This window comes from Falco peregrinus, chromosome 8 (genome assembly GCF_023634155.1).
Source record: "Falco peregrinus isolate bFalPer1 chromosome 8, bFalPer1.pri, whole genome shotgun sequence".
Classification (NCBI taxonomy): Eukaryota; Metazoa; Chordata; class Aves; order Falconiformes; family Falconidae; genus Falco; species Falco peregrinus.
Window position 1 is genome coordinate 6,579,296 of NC_073728.1, and position 20,041 is coordinate 6,599,336.

The window sequence follows — 20,041 nt, forward strand, 5'->3', positions numbered from 1 at the left end:
TGCGGGAGAAAGAAGACGACAAGGGTTGGGAGCATAAGAAAGCCTACAGGATAAAGTTGGGGCTTGCCTCAGGCAGTCTGGGCTGGAATTGCCTCTGTGCATCTTTGGACAAAGAAGAACAAGCCCCACTCTGCTCCCAAAGCATGTCTTTGCAGCTGGTAATGCAGGAGCTTTGCTTCTGACACCCTCAGCTCCTGGGCACTAGGTCTTAATGAATGTTAATTCTGGGGCCTGTAACAGACACGCATGAGATTAAACAGGTCTGCATTTCAGCCCCAGAATTACATCCACCTTCTTACAGCAGTTCCCAGCTCTTATCTGCAAGAGGAATATCCAGTGATTAATGGCAGGCAGTGTCTGCAAACCTCTCAGTTACTCCTAGGGAGTGGTTTACTTTCAGAGCTACTTTTCACACACAGATTTGGAGGATGAAAGCTGTTTTCATACCTTTCAGCCAGATTAGTTTCATCAGCAAGCACTAATTCCTAAAGAGCTTATAAAGGTTGGGTCATGTGGTTGGAAAACAAGACTATCCTTGTCGGTGCACCTGTTCATAGTAAAGCAGCTTTTGTAATACAGAAAAGACCAGTATCTGGGCGAAACACAGCAGGACATTGTTCTTCTTCAGTCACTCAGAACAGCACCTGTCCACAAAGCGGGCAAGTGGGCATACGAATATATCTGCCATGAACAAACTCAGAATAAAAAAGGGGAAGAAAATAGCTGTCTTTGGAGCCAGCCGTTAGTTAGGGACTGTTATTTCTTCCCTTTGCAGTAGTTGGGTGTATTGCATTTGCTGTTCCTCTGCATGCACTGCTTCTCTCAGAAGCAATTCCATTTCTGCGCTGTTGAATTTTCCTCTTTTGAATTTCCTTCTCTGATGAAAGCACTAGTTGGGAATACAACGGCAGCAGCAGTATTGATTTGTGGTGTACCTGCTGCGGCTGGCCACCCCCTGAGGTGGCATCAGGGCAATGGCTGTGTCGCTGTCAAGTAATTCTGTGGCTCAGATTGAATCGCAAAAAGGTGAAGCCCTGGAGCCGATGTCATGTTGTGTTGTGTGACTGGCAAGGAACAGGAGATTCTGGAGCAGCCCCAGCTCGAGCATCCATTTTTGGCAGGGTAACTTTTGGGATTGGAGTATCATATTATGTCTAATTTCCATACTATGAGCAAATCCAACTTGATAAAGTGTTTCCTCAGTGCTGAAGGCTGCCAGATTCAGCATGGAAGGTGCTGAACTGGTGTAACAACTCCTATGAGCTGAGGAACAAACGGATCACTCTTTAGTACATGAGTACTTTGTGTGTAGTCAACATTCAGCAAACAGCAAAGCTGTATTTAAGCAGATACATGCGCTCTTGAGATTACAGAGACAGTGTCCAACATGAATCCAACAGCACAAGACAGTGTAGCAGAAGCTCTGATGGTGCATATCACTGAGCTCACAGACTATTTGGCATCACTGCCATCCATGATAAAACAGTCAAACCTGATGCAGGAATTTCTGTTGGTACTTATGGTTTAACCTAACTCACTGGTCACAGCAGAAGTCTATGGTTGTTTCTGTATCGTGTTCCCTGACCTTGTAGACTTGCTTTTTTCCTTAGCCCCCACTGTAAAACATACCTACAATAACAGCACACCTTGAATGGTGCTTACTGTACCTTGTCCTACTGCGAATGACAGGCTTCTGCAATGGCAGTTCGGTTTCTACTGCAGTCAGATCTCCAAAAAAATGCTGTTTCCCCCATGAGCTTTTAGAATATCACATTTCCAAATTCAACTGCAATACGCCATTCCTTTAAAGCAATAAAGGTACGTACTCACCTCTGCCCAACCTTCCTTCAGAAATGTGGTCTAAGGGAACATTGATGCTGCAGTTCCCAGTGTGCAGGCACTGCTGCCACAGGGATGCTTTGCCTTGGCAGCACCTGCACTCCTGGTTCTCACCTGCTCTGTGCAGTCGTGGAGGGGGAAAGGCAGGAAGGCATGCCCCCTGCAACCACACAGTCCAAAATCTACACAGTGGTCTGCAAAAGCAGGTGGAAGCAAGCAAGCGGGAGTGAGGGCTGCCTATGGCATTGGAGAAGTATTACCAGTCTCCCCCCGACGCTTGTCTACATGCAGTCATGTTTCTTGAGACGACAAGCAAGAGCCACCCACCTCCCACAGGAACCGAAGCAAGCCTTAAGAGCTCCTAGTTAAGCAGGCTGTGGCTGAGAGCAGCATCACTCCATGGAGCTTCAGCAAGAGCGTGATGCACACCTGGCTCTCCAGTTGCAGCTTCTGCTGCAGGAGCACTCCCCAGAGACTCTCTGCCTGCTGCTCGCCTGCCAGCTGTGTGGTAAGATGCTCCTATGTGTGAGTTATCCCATGGCAACTTAACAGATATGAGGCAGTGCAGCAAAACCTTGGGTTTGTCCTGTTTAGTGTCATGCTTTCGTTGCAACTTGTTCCCATTTCTGACAGTTGAGGACCTTTCCTGCAGCAAGGAACAGGATTCTTTTCCTTAACTGGGGGAGAAGTTCTCGGAGGTACCACCTTTGAATTAAGCCAACTAAATCTTCATGTCATGCTTTTAATTGCTGCACTGGTCCTCCTCACGTGGCTTACAGTAAGGCATCAATGCCTGCAGCTCACCGAACTGAGAACCGTGTGCTAGGACACAGCTGAGGATGTCTAACAGAGGCAGCACTGAAAGCAGAAATACCATCGATTTTCCAGCCATTAGCAACCCATCTAATTACTTGCATGTGCAGAGTAACCCCAACCACGCCATCATGTTCCTGCTGCTTCTAAAACCTGGGTATCTGGCATTTTCTCTGTTGTCTCATGGTGTTGACAGTGGAGACGAAAGCGACCGAGAGATGGGGACTGACCTCCCAGCCCTTTCTGGGGCTTCCCCCTTTCACAGCCCCTCAAGTACTTCTGGGGAGGTGTGGACTGTCCTTTCCCCAGCTCCTTTTCTGTGTCCTTCCTTTGCCCAAGAGCCTCACTGAAGGAACCACTGCTGTGATGAAAATTGCGATTTTATCAGAGGGATTAGCCAGGATTATGCTAGCAAAACACCACTACACCCCCCTGCCCCCATCTAACAAGGGTCAACACAGGTACTGCCCAGCAACATTTTCTCTTCCCCCCCAATGAGCAGAGGTTTTCATTTGTTGTACTGCTTTGCTAGGAAATATTTCCAAAAGAAAGGAAATAAATGGCTGCTTTGCAATGAAATGAAATAAACATTCCCGTTGCTGAAGTCTTGCCAAATTCTTGTCTTGTTCAGCAAGACACCCCAGCCCTGATATGTTCTCTTCAGCTCAGTGATTTTTTTTGGGGGGGTTTCCTCTAGCATCATGGCTGAAGCAGCTTAACTACTCTGAGTGCAGTCCTCCTAAGCTGCATCCCAGCAGGCTAAGTCACATGCTAATTTTGGGGTACAAATCAAAACAGTAGGGAGCTTGGCTTTGCACAGACTACCTGGAATACGTGGATTATGACCAGACACTAGCATACGGACTCAGACACAGGCTGATCCTTTTGCCTTCACCTAAAACACGGAGAACACCATGTAAAGCTCTCTGAAGTCTCTTCCCTCTATAACACCAACAGTAGAGTTCTCTGAGCTCCCTGTTGCTATAGACTGGGAGCAAAAAGTGCTAAAACCTTGGGAGAAAGGCTGTTTTTGTGCAGCACATCTGATCTGCTCACCAACACAAACACCTCCCCTGCAAGCCTGTCGCTGGATGGCTTCTCACCTAGACTGGCAAGCCCCGGGTGTTGGAGCAGAGCTGGAAGAAAATGCTGCACAAAGTTCAAAGTGGGCAAGTTCCTCATTTCATTTCCCATTCCTGACCTTGGCAACTGGCTCCACTTTGTGCATCTGGAAGCATTACAGCCCAACAGCATTTTTTAAGACCATACATCTCCCTTCTGGCCATTAAATATGCCATTTGCTTAGTATATTTTATTGCAATAATACCATGTCAGTTAGAGAGGCTGCAAAATTCACTTGCTGGCAGTAAACACTTCTCTTGTGTCTGCACATGAAATGCCACTTTCTCTTCTTATGGCTTGAGAGGGCAGCAATTATTCTGGGGGTAGGAATGGCATTCACCTGCCTGGATTTTTGGGAAAACCGGGGGCAGCTGAGCTCGTGGAAACATCACTCCTCATCTAAATGCACATTCCCGCAGCACAAGCCGTGGGTCTTTAGTCTCTCTGAACCAAACCAGCTCTGGGTATGGATCAAATGGGCTGTACTACACCAAGTGTAAATACTTGCTTTTAAACAGCTCACGTAACGCATCACAGAGGTTTGACCGCACAGTCAGGGATTTTTGCTTTGGACCGCCTAGCCCTACATAACCTCTGTCTCTTGGATATAAACAGGTACATGGTGCTAATTAAGACAGAAGAAACACAGAAGTACAAGCACAGAAAAGGGCGGAGGGAGCTCATACAGCTTCTGAGAGAAGCACTCCCCAGGTTTTGGTGCTCTCAATGGAAAGCCGGGGCTGTCCCCTCTCCCATCCTATTTCCTCCTTCCCTTTGCTGTCCCCACCGGCCCATTGAATGGTTGTACAGGGACACCCACTGCGGCCAGAGGAGACGCACCTTGCTCTGTCCGTCTTGTCACATGAACGGTTTGCAAGACCCAAAGAAAGCCCTCACGGCAACCCAGCAAGAGGAGGCAGAAGATGCTTCAGAAGCAAGCAGCAAATACATACGCAAGAAGGCGTGGGAAAAGCGCATCGTTAGGCTCTCTGCAAATGAGGGGCTCCCTCTGGCCCTCAGCCACGCGTACTGGCAGCCTCCTTGGTGGAGCCTGGTGCTCACGCCTGGCTGAGGGTTGGGGCTGGGAGCGCAGCGGGGGAGCACTGAGGTGACTGCAGAAAAGCAGTGGGCAAAGCAAGAGCATCTCTTGACATTACTGTAGAAAGCTGCCACGCTCATCAGCCAGCCAAGTCAGACAGGACTGCCCTGTGTGTGCCCGACTGAGCGCAACCAAGCTCTTTCACTGCCTGTGTTTCTCACAAACTAAAAGCACCTACTGATGTACCTGTCCCCTCTGCCAAACAGGCACTCTAGGAAAGACAATTACCACCTCCACTCAACCTTTGCCTCCACCCACTTCCACGGGATCTCTAACAGACATGTCAGCAAAGCCCTAGCACAGTTTCTGGGTCCCCCACAATCTCGCTGTGCACCATTTTGAAGGTGTCAATGAACAAGTCCATCCACTCTTGCCGCTCATTTCCAGTGGCAAACTTGGCTTTTTCGGCGGTAAAGGCCAAAGTGGCCACCAGCTGGGTGTACATGCTGGGGTCCTGGGTTTCCCGCGTGGAGTTTAGGAACTGGGCGATCGAATGTATGGTGCTGGGGAAATCTATGTTGACTCCCTCTTCCATGGGGCGGAAAATAAGTGGGTTTACGTTCCCAGGGTTCCTGTCATCTGCAAGTGAGCGTCAAAAGAATATTTTCAGGGCTTGCTAGCAATGGCTGCATCTCTGAAAGCTCCCTGGCTTCCCTATGTGCACCGCACCAGAGGGAACAGAGCTAACGAGGACAGAGAAGTAAAGACCAAAGCCAGGCTTTAAATCTTTCTGCCACATTTATGTCTGAGGAACTGTGGGATTTGTACTGAAAACACTCGCACATCAACCGAGAGACCTCAGAATATTACACGAAACCTTAACTGCCTGGTTCCTTCCTACTCATCCAGCACAGGCATGATGGAGAAAGAGCAGTGCTCAGGAAGAGGGCCACAGGGTCCGACTTCTTTCTGTATACAGGATTCAGCCATTATGGAGCTTTGAATTCTGCTACGTGCAAACTTATACATGATGCTGTACAGCCAGAAAGACATCCGAGGGACAGCATTATGTAAACTCCTTGCCTGGCACTCAGCCCGCTGTGCTTTGGCTACAGCCACTGCCCTGCAATGCTCCCGTGCGGTGGCTGGGCTAGTCAGGACCCTGAGAGCCTCCATCTCCACCTGGCTCCACTTACATTTGAACAAAATCCCAAAGCTCGAAGCAAAGCCTTTTGCATGGGTTAGAAAGCGCCTCACAGAGCGTCATGCGGTTTCTATCCAAGCAAGTGGTCAGTTCAGATTTGCTCAGCATTTAACCCATTTAACACGCCAGCATCCTGTTAGCACCGCAGGAATCAACGGGTGGTAACAGGGAGACAAGGATCTGCCCTGAAAACAGGAAAACCTGGATTTCCTTCGGCAAAGTACTGAGACAGGACACCCTCACCTGCAGGTGTGAACCCGAAGCGGTGATGTGCCTGGCTCTGCCAGGCAGCAGGGAGGAAGCCAGTTGTGTGCAATACCTGTCCCTCTCTGTGCTCTGCTGACCATGCCCAGGCTGGAGCTGGAGTGCCTGGCACGTGCAATTGATTTGCTTCTTACAAGTGCCAGGACTGCAACGCTGACAGCCATGGGGCCGGGAGCAGGGCTGGGTGCAGCTGCCTCCCTGGCCTGGACCTGTCTGGCCTGTCTACCATGGGACACACGCATTGGGTGTGCACAAAGCTCACCCACATACCCTGCGAAGGGCACCACCTCCATCCAAAGGGTTTGAATGCGAGTTGGCACCAACTCGTGAGATGTCCTTGGAGAACCAGAGGAGCTGAGCTCTGGGCAAAGAAGCCCCAGGCTCTGTCACATGCCTTATGTCACAGCACATCCAACAGGCTCCCTCGTCGCTAGGCAAGCTATTTGCTATTGCAAATCCTTCTAAATGGTGACAGCAATGCATCACGGACCATCCAGTGCTACGGGTGGAAGGTGCTTTGCCCAAAGGCTCCTGAATGGGTATCACTTAAAACTTGATCTACCAGGCCTAGCACACCAGGACATCTTTTGCCCATGCTGAGATGGGTGTAGCAACACTTTCGCAGGAGGCCCACACTACTCAGCCACCTCACTCCCATGTCCTCGGGGGTACAGGTGTAGGGCCTGCACCCGACCTGGCCTGCCTATGGCATGGCTTGAGGGATTTGCCCAAGAGGGAACCCTCTCAGATGCTTCCTCAAGCCATTTCTGGTCCCCAGGACTGTCAGGTACCAGTGAACTGTTCTCACCTTTCATCAGGAACAGAAACACCCAAGTGCACTACAGGGAAAGGACTGCCAGCTTCGCCTTGCTTTGGAGGGCTTTGATGGCCCAAGCCTAGGAGAACACACCACTGCTTGGGTCAGTCTCTCTCCTGCAGTGCTCCTCAGAAACAGGGAGGCTGCAAAGACCCAAACCTTTGAAGACACCCGAGCAGTCACCAGTGTGGCATGGGGATGTCGCCGCCTTGTGCATGGATCCGCAGGACAAAGCTCCTCAGAGGACACTCCAGAGGAGCCTGTGTGGATAGCTCAGCATCACGGCTGGGCATCGTGCGCTCTGCATTGCCAGGTGCAAATACTCAAAATACTAGTGAGATGTCTTAGATGGGAGTAATTACAGCTTTCCTGTCTTCAGATTCTGAGTGTCCTGGGACCAGTTTTCCTTTGCTTTGTATGGAAACGAAGGGACTTCTTTGAAAATGAAATTTGAGATTCTGTATAATACTGAGTTGAAGCTGGGGTCTTTCACAGCAACATTGACGGCAAGAGTAGAGATAAAAATTGCAAGAGCTGGCAAAACTTTGTCCTTTATAAGCTTTGTGTATACCAGCAAATAGTGCATCTATTGTGTTTGAACAGGCACAAAGACTCAGACAGACGGAACTGCTAGTAATTCAGGTTGCAGATCTGGCCTTTAACAAGCAAAATATGCTCAAGTAAAGCTACCTGCAGCGAGCAGCGGCCGTCTCCTTTATACTGCAGGATCCTTACAGCCTTTTTCCTTTAATCCAACACCCTGAGTTAATTGTTAATTAAATACAGCCAGTGTTAGAGAAGCCAAAGCTTTGGGTCCACTATGGTGTCATTTTCCAAACGGTCCCCTACCCCCTGCTCTGTCCTTGTCACTCCCGCAGAGCATCCTGCCCAGTGCTGCAGGGTGGGCTCTGCATTTCAAAGGTCACATGGGTGGGAGAGTTTAGCAAGGGGCTTTTGACTTCATGTATAATAGAAACATGGAACAACTGAGAAATTAATTGCTGAGTTTGAAGGTCAAAATTTGGTGGGACAGGGAGAAATATCAGGGCTGAGCCATGCTAGTGCACTAACATGGTGCACTTGTACCTACCTGTGCAGAGAACTCAGAGAGACACAAAAAGAGCAGGAGATGAAACCCTGGAGCCTCTCCTCATGTAAAGTAACACTATATCCCGAACTCCTGCCATCCAAAGGGAATGAACAGGGCTGCACACCCTCTTCCCACTCCCGAGCCATGTGCACTCTCCCCCATCCCTTCGTGCAGATGGCATGAAGCTACTTGTAAAGTTTACCTGTTTGACAAGGCAGCTCAGGGCAGACGATCTGTGGATCTGGAAGGAAAAGAAACAGGGAAAACTGAGTGACATGCTGCCACCCCCCCTCAAGGCTTGCACAGTTGGGGTGGCAGGGTAAGGTCTCTAAAGGGGAAAGGACTCCAAAGGGCTGCCCCAAAAGGCTGGCCCATATCTGAGGCAGGACTGCTTACCCAGAGCTACATAAAGGTCAGCCCCCACCATGAATGACCCAGCTTATGAGCTACTGGCCAACCTGCTAGGGCACAGCATCTCTACAATCGTTGCAATGCACCATATATGCCCCCCAACCCCAAACCCTGGGGGTGAAAACTCCAGTTCCAGTCAGAACTGTGCAAGGAAAGGTGCAGACCTGGGCAGAGCACGTCCTCCATCTTGTCAATGAATTCTTCTGCCACCAGGTCTGAGAAGAGCCTCATCTTCTGGACTCGCTGGGGTTCATTGCAGGCAATGGAGACCAGGGTCTCACTCTGTTCTGGCTGATCAAACATGTCTCCAATGCCAATGGTGTTGACAACCACATCTCTACCGCAAAGAGCCCCTAGGTTCTTGTCATCATCCCTGGGGTCATAGCGCCCATCCGTGATCACCACAGCAAACACTTGGGCTTTTTCTCGCCTGCTTTCCTTGATGAGCTTGTTGTAGGCAAACTGGAGAGCAGATGGTGTCCAGGTGCCTCCCGCAATCCACTCCAGGCGCTTCACTGCCTCCTTGAAGCTTGACAGTGAATCGATGCGCTCATCATCAAGCTTGATGGCTTCGAAGGTCCCCTCGTGACTGTACTGCACCACTCCGACACGGGCACCTGCCGGTGAAGGGTCACATTACTTGGCTTTGCATCCTCAGGGAAAAGTGGGGAAATTCAGCAAACTTTCATACCAGCAAAGAGCTGCCTGCCTGGCCTACAAAGCTGGGAAGGAAAGAGGGAAGAGCAGAAACTGCAGCAAAAATGCTGGACAGATGGATTGCAGCCCAGGGCAGATACAGACAAACATGGATGCTGGAGGGATTCAAGACCCTTTGAGTTTTCCCATGTCCCACTCTGTCCCCACACAGCCCAGACCTGTCTGCGACTTGGGGTCCTTGGCAATAGAGCCCAGCCGGCTGACCACGTTGACAACAAAATTTTTCTCCAGGGTGAAGTTGGTGTAGCCAATACTCTCCGAGCTGTCTATGACGAACATGATGTCCAGGGCACCGCAGCGCTTCTCACAGTCTGGGGAGAGGGACAGAAAGAGGAAAGCACAAAGGTCAATGATGGTGGGGAAAAGAGCCAACAAGGCAGAAGAGACCATCTATGGGAAGACAGAGACAGTTAGCATCACACCAAGCATCGACAGGGTTTATGGTGTTGCCCACAGCAGCAGCGTACAGAGGATCTTACATGCATCTTTCTGTCAATGTGTATCAAAAGAAACCTTTTTAATCACACTGTGTAATACGCTTCATCCTATCATCTGGACCATGCGACTCTACGTTATAGCTCACTGCTCTTGCGATGGCAAAGCTAGATTCTGGGAGGTAAGCCAGGCTGTCCCATCAGTGCCATCACACTTAGTGGGTGGGCTGGGGCTGGGGTGGGCAGGATGGACTTCCCGTGGTGTCTCCTCTGCAGGGTGCAGAGCGGCAAAGAGCCCACCGTGCTGGCGGCTCAGTGCAAAGGGCAGCTCACAGGGCAGAGCTGTGAAGGAGCCAGCCTCTGGTGACCCCCCCTCCCCATCCCTCGAGTGGTCGTTCCCCTGCCCTGAGGAGAGCTGATGATCTGCTCACCACAGCATCCGCACGTCTCTCGCACGTAGGTCATCACGTCGCAGTCCTGCCAGCAAAGAGGTGCAGGGTGAATGCCCCCCTCCCCTTACACAGCATCCATCCCCTCTAAGGGAAAGGAGAGCCTTTCCCACCCAGCCGACCCCCTCCCCTCTTTCCTTGGCTCCCGTGGGATGCCACAGGCCACTCCACCAGGCAGCGGCAGGACCTGATGCCCCGTTTCGTTCTCAGGCTGTGCACAGCAAAGCCATGGTTGCCCAAGGAGGAAGAGCAGGGGGGCTGCAGAGCAGTGCTACTTACAGTCAGGCCAGGGTCTCCTGGTGGGCCAGCGGTCCCCTGTAAGAAAAACACAGGGATTTCAGGCACAGTTTTACCGTGAGTTCCCTTTTTGGGAACTAGATGTCAGAGCCATCAAAAATGTGCGGTTTTGCAGGGGTCTGTCACGGGAAGGGTAGGAAACCCTTGCTGGGAGCCAGCAGACACATCTGGCAACTTGTGTCGCCTCCAGCAAGCCCTGCTGCAGGGCTTGCTCACTGGGATCCTCTGGGCTTTAAAGCATCATGGAGAAGTGGGGAGGGGAGGAGGGAGCTGCAGCATCTGCTCAGACACAATGGCACGGTACCGTACCTCGGGGCCAGGTTCACCAGTTGGACCACGGGGTCCAGGCTCACCTCCTGGGCCAGGGTCACCCTGGGGAAGAAGCAAAGAAGGATCAAATATTTCTCCAGCAAGGATGGCGATGCAGCTGCTGGTGTTCAGGGCTCCTCTTGACCCCCTTGTCAGACACAGCTCTGCTAAGCACGGTCACCAGCCTGCCACCGCTGAGCCTGGGGGCACGGGGTGGGCAAGGAGAGCGGGCAGCCCCATCCCCAGCACACCACGCAGAGGTGTGGGAGGGGGACGCTGACCCTGTGGGCAGTACGGGAAGTCTGCTTACCGGTTCCCCCTTCTCGCCTTTGGTCCCTTGCAGTCCTTTTGGTCCAACCTCACCTCTTCCTCCCTGCTCGAAGGAAGGAGAAACAGATCCGGCATGGAGCACATCTGGATGTGCTCAGGCAGAGGCACTACCACTATGAGCCTGTCAAAAACACGCCTGCCTGGCCTGGGAGAGCACCCCGTAAACCGGCAGCTCAGTGCAGATTAAAGAAACAGTGTTTACACAGGCGTTAACTAAGAATCAAGAAGTTTTGCAAAACATATTTCAGATGGTTTCAAAAGCAGTTGGGCTTGGGAGATACACCCAGGCTCCGCAGCTGCAGGGAACAGCCAGGGCAGCTGCCGGCAGGACAGGCTCCTCGGCCATGCACCTGGAGGGTCGGGCAACAACTGCTCAGCATTTCAGTCAGCACAAGAAACAGGCAACGCAGACAAACACACTCACCTTGGGTCCTGGCAGTCCCTTCTCACCTTTGTCACCCTGTGAAGGGACAGGAGGGAGGGGTCAGCACCCAAACAGCACCAGCCCCACACTGTGCACACATGCATCCGAAGTCTGCAGCGAGGGACGCAAAGCCGAACAGCAGGTGTAGCTTTGGGCCGATGGTTGGGGTGGTGGGTGCAGCCACCTCCCCAGCACCTCTGCCGAGGCTGGGGTCCCTAGCACCTCTGCCGTGAGGCAGGTTCAGTCCCAGTGTTCAACTCCCTCACGCGCTTGGTGGGCTCCACGTTTTTGTGACCCCGATCATTTTTTCTCCTCCTTCTCTTTACTCCCAGGCTACCCAGCTCCAACAGCAATCTCCACCGAAACAGGTTTCCTCACAGCACACGCATGTGCACTGGATGAGGCACACATACCTGTGGTCCTCTGGGTCCGGGGTAGCTAAAGCCAGGTCTGCCTCTGTCACCCTTTGGTAGAAAAAAATGACCCGTCAGAAACCAAACGCAGTCCTCCTGACCTGGCGATGCCAGTGACAGTCAGAACTGGTTTCATCTTCTCTTGCGGTGAGACACCACCTTCTTTCAGCTGGCCCTGAAACATTGGGACTGGCTGTGTGAAGCAAGGTTTTGCAGGGTCTTGGGGATGTCACATGCCAGGGACACCCCTGAATCTGTGCAGGGTAAGGGGTGTAAACAGAGCTGCCTCGGCCACAGCAAGACCTACATCTCTGCCCCATAGGGATGCCCAGATTTGAGCCATTCCATTTCTGAGGCATGCAAGTTTTTCAGTGGAAACTGTCTTTTTCTTTTTCTTTTTTTTTTCTTTTTTCTTTTTTATAAAAAAATAGCACACCAAAATACCCTTTCAAATGTGGAGTTGCATTCGGGTACTTTACCTTTGGTCCTGGTGGTCCAGCATCACCTCTTGGGCCCAAGTCACCAGGGTCCCCACGTGATCCCTGTAGGACAGTGGAGGAAATAGGTGAGGACGTTCCCTGTGGCTTCCCTGGCCGCACAGGGGACTGTGCTGGAAAAACCAACTCTTGACATGATGCTGCAGGACCATATCCCCTCCTGATGAGGTTTCTGTGACAGTGCCTGATCCAGCACTTGGGTTCCTGCATCCCATAGAGCCACATGGATGTCACGGCACTACTGTGGGGTGCTGGACTGACATCCAGCCCAGGACAAATGGGAGCCCAGGGAGTCCAAGCTTTCCTCACCCCGTGACCCGCTCTGATGTGTTCCCTTCCATGTTGTCATGGGAATGCCTGGGACTGGAGTGATGGAGAAGCAGGGACTCCTGGCTCCTGCAATTTCTCCTTGCCCCAGGAAGAGCTAGCTAATTTTTGAGCATCCCTGAGACAAGGTCAGACAGGCTTCCCTCAGGAGGGACAGTGCAGCCAGCTTACGTCAGCAGGGCAAGCTCTCGCTGCAGGAGGAGGAGATGGTTACACAGATGCCTGAGGATGACTTACTATCTTGCCTGGCTCTCCCACGGCACCTGAAGGGCCTCGGGGACCTGGCAGTCCTTGGTCTCCCTGCAAAACAAAGAAAGATGCAAGAACATATGGAGGCAGGTGTGCACGAGGAGGAAATACAAGTGAGCTGCCCTGGATGGCAGCAGCACTCTCCTTCCCTCCTGGCTGTCACTAACCCCTGCTCCAGGCTTACCCTTGCTCCTTTGCTTCCAACCTCGCCAGGCAGGCCACGGGGACCTTCAGGACCAGGATCTCCCTGTGAGGAGGGCAAAGATATTATTCCTGGTCAGGGATGTCTCCAGTGTTGTTTGTGTACGTGGCACTGCTCCTTGGAGTGAGGAGGCATGATGCCATCCTCAAATCTGGCATTTTTCGGCTTGAAACACAGTGTAGGGCAGTGTGCCCTCTGAACAGGTCTCTTAGCCTTCAGCTTTGCTGCCCTTCATCGCCTCTCTGGATCAAGCCCTGGAAGAGGAGGCTGTACCTGCTGGCATCAGGGCAGACAGCAGGCACAGTGGGAGCAGAGCACCCACGCAGAGCCCACTGGGATCTGCTATTCCCAGCTCTGGTGCTGGATACTTCGTGGCTGGGCAGTGGCGCATCACACACACCAGCCCCGTGCATCTTGGGCTCATTTGCAATAGTCTGGGCAGGTGCTTTACTTACCCTTTCTCCTTTGCCCCCGGGAGTGCCTTTGCTGCCTTTCGTCCCTGGATCTCCACGTCGACCCTTGGCAGACACAGAAAGTTACATAAATGGGATGCAAAGGTGGATGCTACCGGATGGATGACACCTGGCTGCCTTGCCTTCTCCCACCCGACCCAAGAGACTTCTCCTTGCCCCCTTAGCGAGCATGCACCTGGCAGCAGGGCAGCGGGGATGGCCACGCTGACACTGCTTGAGATCTTGCCTTTGGCTTTTGGGAAGCCACAGCCAGACTATTCTATCAGTGGGGTGGTCACTGCACTGACCACAAACACTGGTGGTTCATTCCCTGAGGGTTAAACACTCTGCTGTACTTCCAGCTCATCCAGCGTTGCTTTCCCCACTGGATCTTGCACAAGGGCACAAGCCAGCTGGCCTCTGGCCTCTTGGTGCTGGTGGAGCTGTGCTGCTGTGTTCTGCCAAGGAACATCGCCTCTCACCTGCTCCCCAAATTTTGCAGTTGGCCCACCACATTAGCTTGAGTCTGTGTGGCAAAATTGATGTCATGACACCGCCCTTTTCAGACAGCTCTACCTTAATGGCCACCAGATCTCCACTCTGTGAGCTCCTGCAAGAAGGCAGCAGTTTGGGGACCTTGCAACCAAAGTGTCCCTGGGCATCCACAGAGGCATTTGTGGTTGTGTGGGAATACAGGATGCTTCTCTAAGGTGAAATGGTCAACATCAGGCTTGGGATTATGGAAGTACTGCTCTATGAAGATGGCGGAGACAAGGGGATCTGCATCTGCACATCCATCTTTTGGGATGCAGAAGGCAGGGCAGGCAGGCTAAACAGGGGACTTTCTCAGTGCTCATCCATGAAACTGCATCAGGCTCCTGTGGTGTGCCCACTGTCCAGGGACTTATTCAGACACTTACAGGCTCTCCTTTGGGTCCAGGAGGTCCTGGTTCACCTTTGCTTCCCTTGCTTCCAGCAGGCCCTTGAGCTCCAGGGTTGCCTGGAAGTCCCTTGGAGAAGAAAAAGAAACACAATTTGTCAGAAGAGAGGTCAAGGTGCACACGTGCACCTCTTCTCCTGTGCCAAGCAGTCCACCCTTGAGGAGAGGAGTGTATGAGCACAGAATTTATACTTCCACGCACCCGCCATGCCTATATGTCAATGCTATGTGCACAGGCTCCAGCCTTGGAGCAGCGTGATGCTGTGTCACCTTTCCTCCATCACCCAGTGCAAAGGCTTGTCAGCTCTTCCTTACAGCATCTGTCCAGCCCTGCCTAAAGCTGGAGGGTTACTTCAGCCTCCTCCACTACCTCTGAAATAACTGGCCATCAGCATAGCAACCTTGGGCTGTAAGGTCAAGTACAGTGGGCAAAGCCTGTGTTAGATCTCTGAGAAATTCACCATTAACTTTTACTCACATGAATAGAAACAGCCTGCAAACACTGGCATGGCCACAAACACTGAGGAAGTCATGAAACTGTAGTAGGGGAAATCACAGCCAAACAGGGCCTTTCTACCCAGGAGATGATGGGAAAAGGAGGAAAGATGCAGTGCAATGGATCAGCTAGGAATGTAAATCCTCCTACGTGTATTTTGCTTGCTTTTCTCTGCTCAAAACCCATATTTATTTGGCTCTGGGCAGCTGCAGGGATGTTGCGCAGTCCCTTCTCCTGTTGCCTACAAAATGTACTGGTGGGGACACACATGACAGGAAAGCTCATTTGGCCACCCAGAGGCTTGTTCTTTCTCCATGCCAGTGGGCTAATTTTCAGAATCACCAGGATGCCTTGGCAAGCAGTCACCTTTGTGCTGCAGCTGATACCGCCCCAGCTCCACGCTGCATGGAGCAGACCTCAGTAAGACACTGGAGACATCTGAACGTTGCATGAACCTACCGGGCTTCCTTTTTCTCCTGGAGGTCCTGGGGGTCCGCTGCGACCAGGTCGGCCAGGATCTCCCTGAAACAGCCAGAGAACAACAGTCATTGCCTGCGTCAGCAACATGTTGCCATGTACCACTGACGTGCACCATGAGGAGCCCAAGGAGCAGCGCCAGCAAGGCTCTTTCCTCAGCTCCTGTCTCTGGTGATGGGATCCACACCCCAGAGCCTGCGGGCTCCATGAGTAGCGATGGATTTAAGAGTAAACACAGGCAGCTGTCCCTGCCCATGGCCTCGGCCCACACGCTCTGCTTGCTGCTCAGAGCACTTGTACCTTTATGCCTTCATCTCCTCTTTCACCTTGGTCTCCTGCATCTCCTGGGTAGCCATCAGGGCCCTAGGGAGGGAAAGGACAAAGAACCACACATTTTGCAGTGGCAACAATATACACTTTTCCTGCAAAAAAAGTCAATTGGCTTAGAAAGTTGTTCTGGAGACTAAAACAGTGTTTCCTTGCTGCTGGTGATGACAAAAGGAGCAGCTCCTCCTCTCCATGTGGAGGGGATGGATGCTGGGGGATCCCAGCTTAGTCGCCCACGGAAAGGAGGCACAAAACCAATCAGGCTGTGCTCCCCATTCTGGGGATCCCAGGCCTAGGATCAGATCATGCAATCTGTAGGAAAATGGGCCAGTAACCTTTCGTTGGCCATCCTTATAAATGTGCAACTGATTCAGCAGCTACACAACTGATGTGCTGAATGAAAGAGTAAAGCATTCCTACCTTGTCACCGGGGTCTCCCTTGCAGCCCGGTGGTCCAATTCTCCCCAGCTTGCCCTGGAGAGATAGCATTCAAAAGAAGAAAGAGAAGCTGTAGGTGTCTGAAGGGAAAATACGGCTTTTCTTGTTAAGTTACTGAGTTTTAACATCATCTGCTGACCATACCTGTCATTAGCTAGAGAATAAATAGCAAGTGTATTCCTTAAACAGGAGTGTGCTATGCAGAATCAAAGGGAGGAGGACAAAGTAGCTCCAGCATGGGTGTTGGTGGGAATTCAAGCATGTTCATCCCACACACGTGCCCTGGGTGATGGACACATCCCTTGAGGCTAGATTTGGCAGTCACTCACGTCCACGATTGCGCTGGTCCTTTGCCGTGCACGTTGCGCCAGAGCAGCTCATTGCGGTAACCCCGCTGCCCGGCGGATGCTGTGGGAGCTGTGACTGCCGGGCTCTGCACCCTAAAACAGCTTTGCCCGTAGTGCTTAGGCAGCTCGCCTCGGCTAGAGAGTGGTGGGGGCTGAAGGACGCTGGTGTTTTAGAGCTTCAGCAGGCGTTGAAGGCGTTATCTCACAGATGTACTTGGCTGAGCACGTAAGAAAGCGCTGAGAGCCAACCCAGCGCGTGCTGGGCAGCAGGCAAAGCCAGCTGAAGCCTGGCCACCTTGGGCTAGGCTGTCCCCCTGCGGCACATCTGCACGGCACACAGATCTAAGGGGGTTGTGTCCATCTACACTCACCATAGAGGGGTCAGAGGATTTCAGGGGCTGCTACAAGGTACTTGGACCTGGCTTTAGGGCTTTAATATTAGGGACAAGCAGTAGCTTAGAGATGAGATTTTGGATTCTGTGACGAAGTGCCTTGGAAAGCAAATTTCTGCGGAACACTCTGTGTGTGTGTGTGTCCTGTAGGGGTCACTAACACTCAAGACAGATATCTACACCCGGATGATCTGGCTGTATCCCCTCCTGCAGCAGGAGCACACCCCGGGTTACACATCTCGTTCCTGCCCAGAGCTTGCTGACGAAGGGCTAGCGCTTCTGTGACCTGAATTAATGCATCTCCAGCCAGCTCAAATATTTCTACAGGCCATGCAGAATGATGTGCAAAAAACTTCACAGAAACCCCGGTCAGAACAAAAAGCTACCGTGTGGGATGAGATAAACAGAACAACCTGTGGGGACCAGGCAGGGTAAAACAATGAAACATCAGGAGCAACATTACAGGGTGCTCCCGGTGCTGTTACCTTCTGTCCATCAGTGCCGTTCCTGCCTGCCAAACCAGCGGCACCCTGGGATCAATGAGGAGAAGAAGAGGGATCAGTGACATGTTAACACACACTGAAGGGTTGGTAGCTGGAACAACATGCAAGTTAGAAAATGTCCTTTCTTACCCTCCGTCCATCAGATCCAATCTCTCCCTGGGGGAAGAAGAGAACAAAAGTCAGCCAGTCTGCCTACAGCCCTCCCTCCTGTTTAGCTTGGTAAAAACATCAACACTTCACAAGATCATCAGCAATGCCTGAAGGAGACAGGCTTTGAGATGCCCCTGAAAGTCTGCAATGACACATTAATAGGGTTGTTATTCTCCTCATTACAGCTAAACTCTCCCTCTTTGTAACAGAAATGTGTGTGTCCTCTGCCAAGCACCCAGACATCCTTTCAGTCTCTTCTTTCTCACCTTCTCTCCTTTCAGCCCCGGGACACCCTAGACAAGAAGAAAAGAAGAAAAATGCTGTGTTAGTGCCTGCCCAGCGGCAGGAGTGAAGGCAGTGGAGCTCTGGGGGTCTGGGGTGCAAAATGGGCAGGTGAGGGGAAAAAGCAGAGCTCCCCCTGCTTTACCAGAGATCAACAAATGCAAAGAGCTCAGCCACTGGCTATAGGATTCTTACCTTGGGACCAGGGTATCCGATCGGACCTTCAATACCTGGGTCACCCTTAAGAAGAAGACGTGGAGAGTTAGCTTGAGCGCGGCAGAGATTTGGCCCCAGCTAATGCAAGGGCAGCACCACTGGCTGCGGCAGGGGGGACAGGACTTTCCACAACTCACCTGTCGTCCCTTCAGCCCAGGGGAGCCTGGCTCACCCATGTTCCCCTTTGCACCCTAAGGAAAGAAAAAAACAAACATAAGTCCGGACTTGCTGCTGACTGAGAAAACGGCAGTTTCTGGGAGCATCAGGCTCGCTGTGACTGCTCCTACAGAGCCTGGGGCAGCGTGTCAGTGGAGTGGGACCTGCTTTATTCTGGGGAAGTCAGGGAAAGACTGTATGGGGAGGGGTGCACACAGGAGGGTGGGACACCCTGCACACCTGAGAGCTCTGCTTGTGATGGTGGGACAGTCAGAGACAACTGCTGCCTGACTCCTGTTGCCCTCAGGCACTGAAGGTGCTGGCTGTGGCTGGCACAGCTGATGCTCGGATGCCTCTCTGCACTGATGTCAATGCATCAGCCTCAGCACGGACATGAGGACACACTGGTGCTGGCTGTGTGCTCCATTCACTGCAGCATGGCAGTCTCCCAGGGCCAAGATAGATGCTGGGGAGTTATATCCCACCTGGGGGCTATGCCTGAGGTGGGATCTGGGGCATCGTACAGTGTCTGTGGCAGGCACTGGCATTATTCTCTTCCCACAGGTTAGGGCGACATACCTTCTGCCCTCGGTATCCTTTGGGACCAGGTGGACCTGCAATCTCCAGGCAGCTCATCTTGTAGCACTGAAATAAAACAAAATAAACAGGAGGTGGTTTATAAAGCCACGTGGTGGCTGCTCTGTGTGCTGAGCCAGCGTGCACCTGAAGCTCAGCTCTGCACCACGGCTCTCCACACACCTCTCCCTGTGGCCACAGTGCCGATAGCTACTGTGGCTCCAGCTGGGTCAGAATCGGGACAGCAACAAGCAGACAGAAAAACGCTGCCCATAAATTAAAAGCAGAAAGTTGCCACAAGCACATTCATTATGGCTTGGCTCTGGGCCCAAACTGAAAGAACAAGACTGCTAAGTGTCAGGCGAGGTGGTGTGGGCTTGCTCTTCTGGGGCGATCAGGGCATGTGCATGCCCTCTGGAGTATTGCTCCACACACTCCTCCCTATGTATGCCAATCCCTGTCTGCGTGATACCAGCAGGGCAGGAGCTTCAGCTTGTACAGCACCTACAAAACGTGCCTCCGAAGTGATGAAATGGGTCTGTTCAATAGACCTGAATTCATTGCAGGTGAGGGGGAGGCAAAGAATGAAAAGTCCAGTATGCCATTTTAACCACTGGGTAAGGGGACAGGCCCCCAGGCTCTGCAGGGATCCACAGGTGGGCAGAGCCCCATCCCATGCAGCTCGCTGCAAAACCTGCCCTGCTGCTTCGGGGCACGAGCTGGTCTTCTGTAAGTGCGGCAACTTAAACCTGTGTCATGTGGCAACAGTGTAGGAGATGCTGCTCACTCACCTCTCCGTAGGCTTCATGTTTCTGCAAAGGACAAAAGAGGAAGAACATAATCAGTTAAGGTGGTCATTCCCTAGAGAAAAACAGCATCGCACCCTCGAAGTGTGCATGACTTCAAGGGAGAGGAGGTGGTAAAGGTCCCATGACTTTAAAGATGTTCCCAGCAGAGTCCTTGGTTAACACTGTCTCACAGGTGGGGCTTCAAAGACCATGCTGATGGTGAGCCCATACCTCAGTGCTGCGCATTCTTCCAC

The 20,041-nt window shown here is 52.1% G+C and overlaps 1 protein-coding gene across 2 annotated transcripts in view; it reads right to left on the minus strand.

Moving 5' to 3' along the window:
- The window catches only part of COL6A2 (collagen type VI alpha 2 chain), a 28,382-nt gene that overhangs the window by 1,583 nt on the left and 6,758 nt on the right, over nt 1–20,041 (minus strand). Inside the window, exons 4-28 of one of the 2 annotated variants that reach the window (XM_027792241.2) lie at nt 19,791–19,811; nt 19,003–19,068; nt 18,405–18,458; nt 18,247–18,291; nt 18,036–18,062; nt 17,749–17,775; nt 17,602–17,646; nt 16,360–16,413; nt 15,913–15,975; nt 15,595–15,657; nt 14,620–14,709; nt 13,703–13,765; nt 13,230–13,292; nt 13,034–13,096; nt 12,452–12,514; nt 11,973–12,023; nt 11,560–11,595; nt 11,116–11,178; nt 10,806–10,868; nt 10,479–10,514; nt 10,182–10,227; nt 9,475–9,627; nt 8,764–9,216; nt 8,391–8,429; nt 6–5,452 (exon numbers count right to left, since the gene is read on the minus strand). In XM_027792241.2, coding sequence (XP_027648042.1) covers nt 5,157–5,452; nt 8,391–8,429; nt 8,764–9,216; nt 9,475–9,627; nt 10,182–10,227; nt 10,479–10,514; nt 10,806–10,868; nt 11,116–11,178; nt 11,560–11,595; nt 11,973–12,023; nt 12,452–12,514; nt 13,034–13,096; nt 13,230–13,292; nt 13,703–13,765; nt 14,620–14,709; nt 15,595–15,657; nt 15,913–15,975; nt 16,360–16,413; nt 17,602–17,646; nt 17,749–17,775; nt 18,036–18,062; nt 18,247–18,291; nt 18,405–18,458; nt 19,003–19,068; nt 19,791–19,811 — 2,043 coding nt within the window. In that variant the 3' untranslated portion in view covers nt 6–5,156. Of the gene's footprint in view, nt 1–5; nt 5,453–8,390; nt 8,430–8,763; nt 9,217–9,474; nt 9,628–10,181; nt 10,228–10,478; nt 10,515–10,805; nt 10,869–11,115; nt 11,179–11,559; nt 11,596–11,972; nt 12,024–12,451; nt 12,515–13,033; nt 13,097–13,229; nt 13,293–13,702; nt 13,766–14,619; nt 14,710–15,594; nt 15,658–15,912; nt 15,976–16,359; nt 16,414–17,601; nt 17,647–17,748; nt 17,776–18,035; nt 18,063–18,246; nt 18,292–18,404; nt 18,459–19,002; nt 19,069–19,790; nt 19,812–20,041 lie in introns of those variants that run through there. The other variant, XM_005241292.3, reaches the window with a different exon arrangement.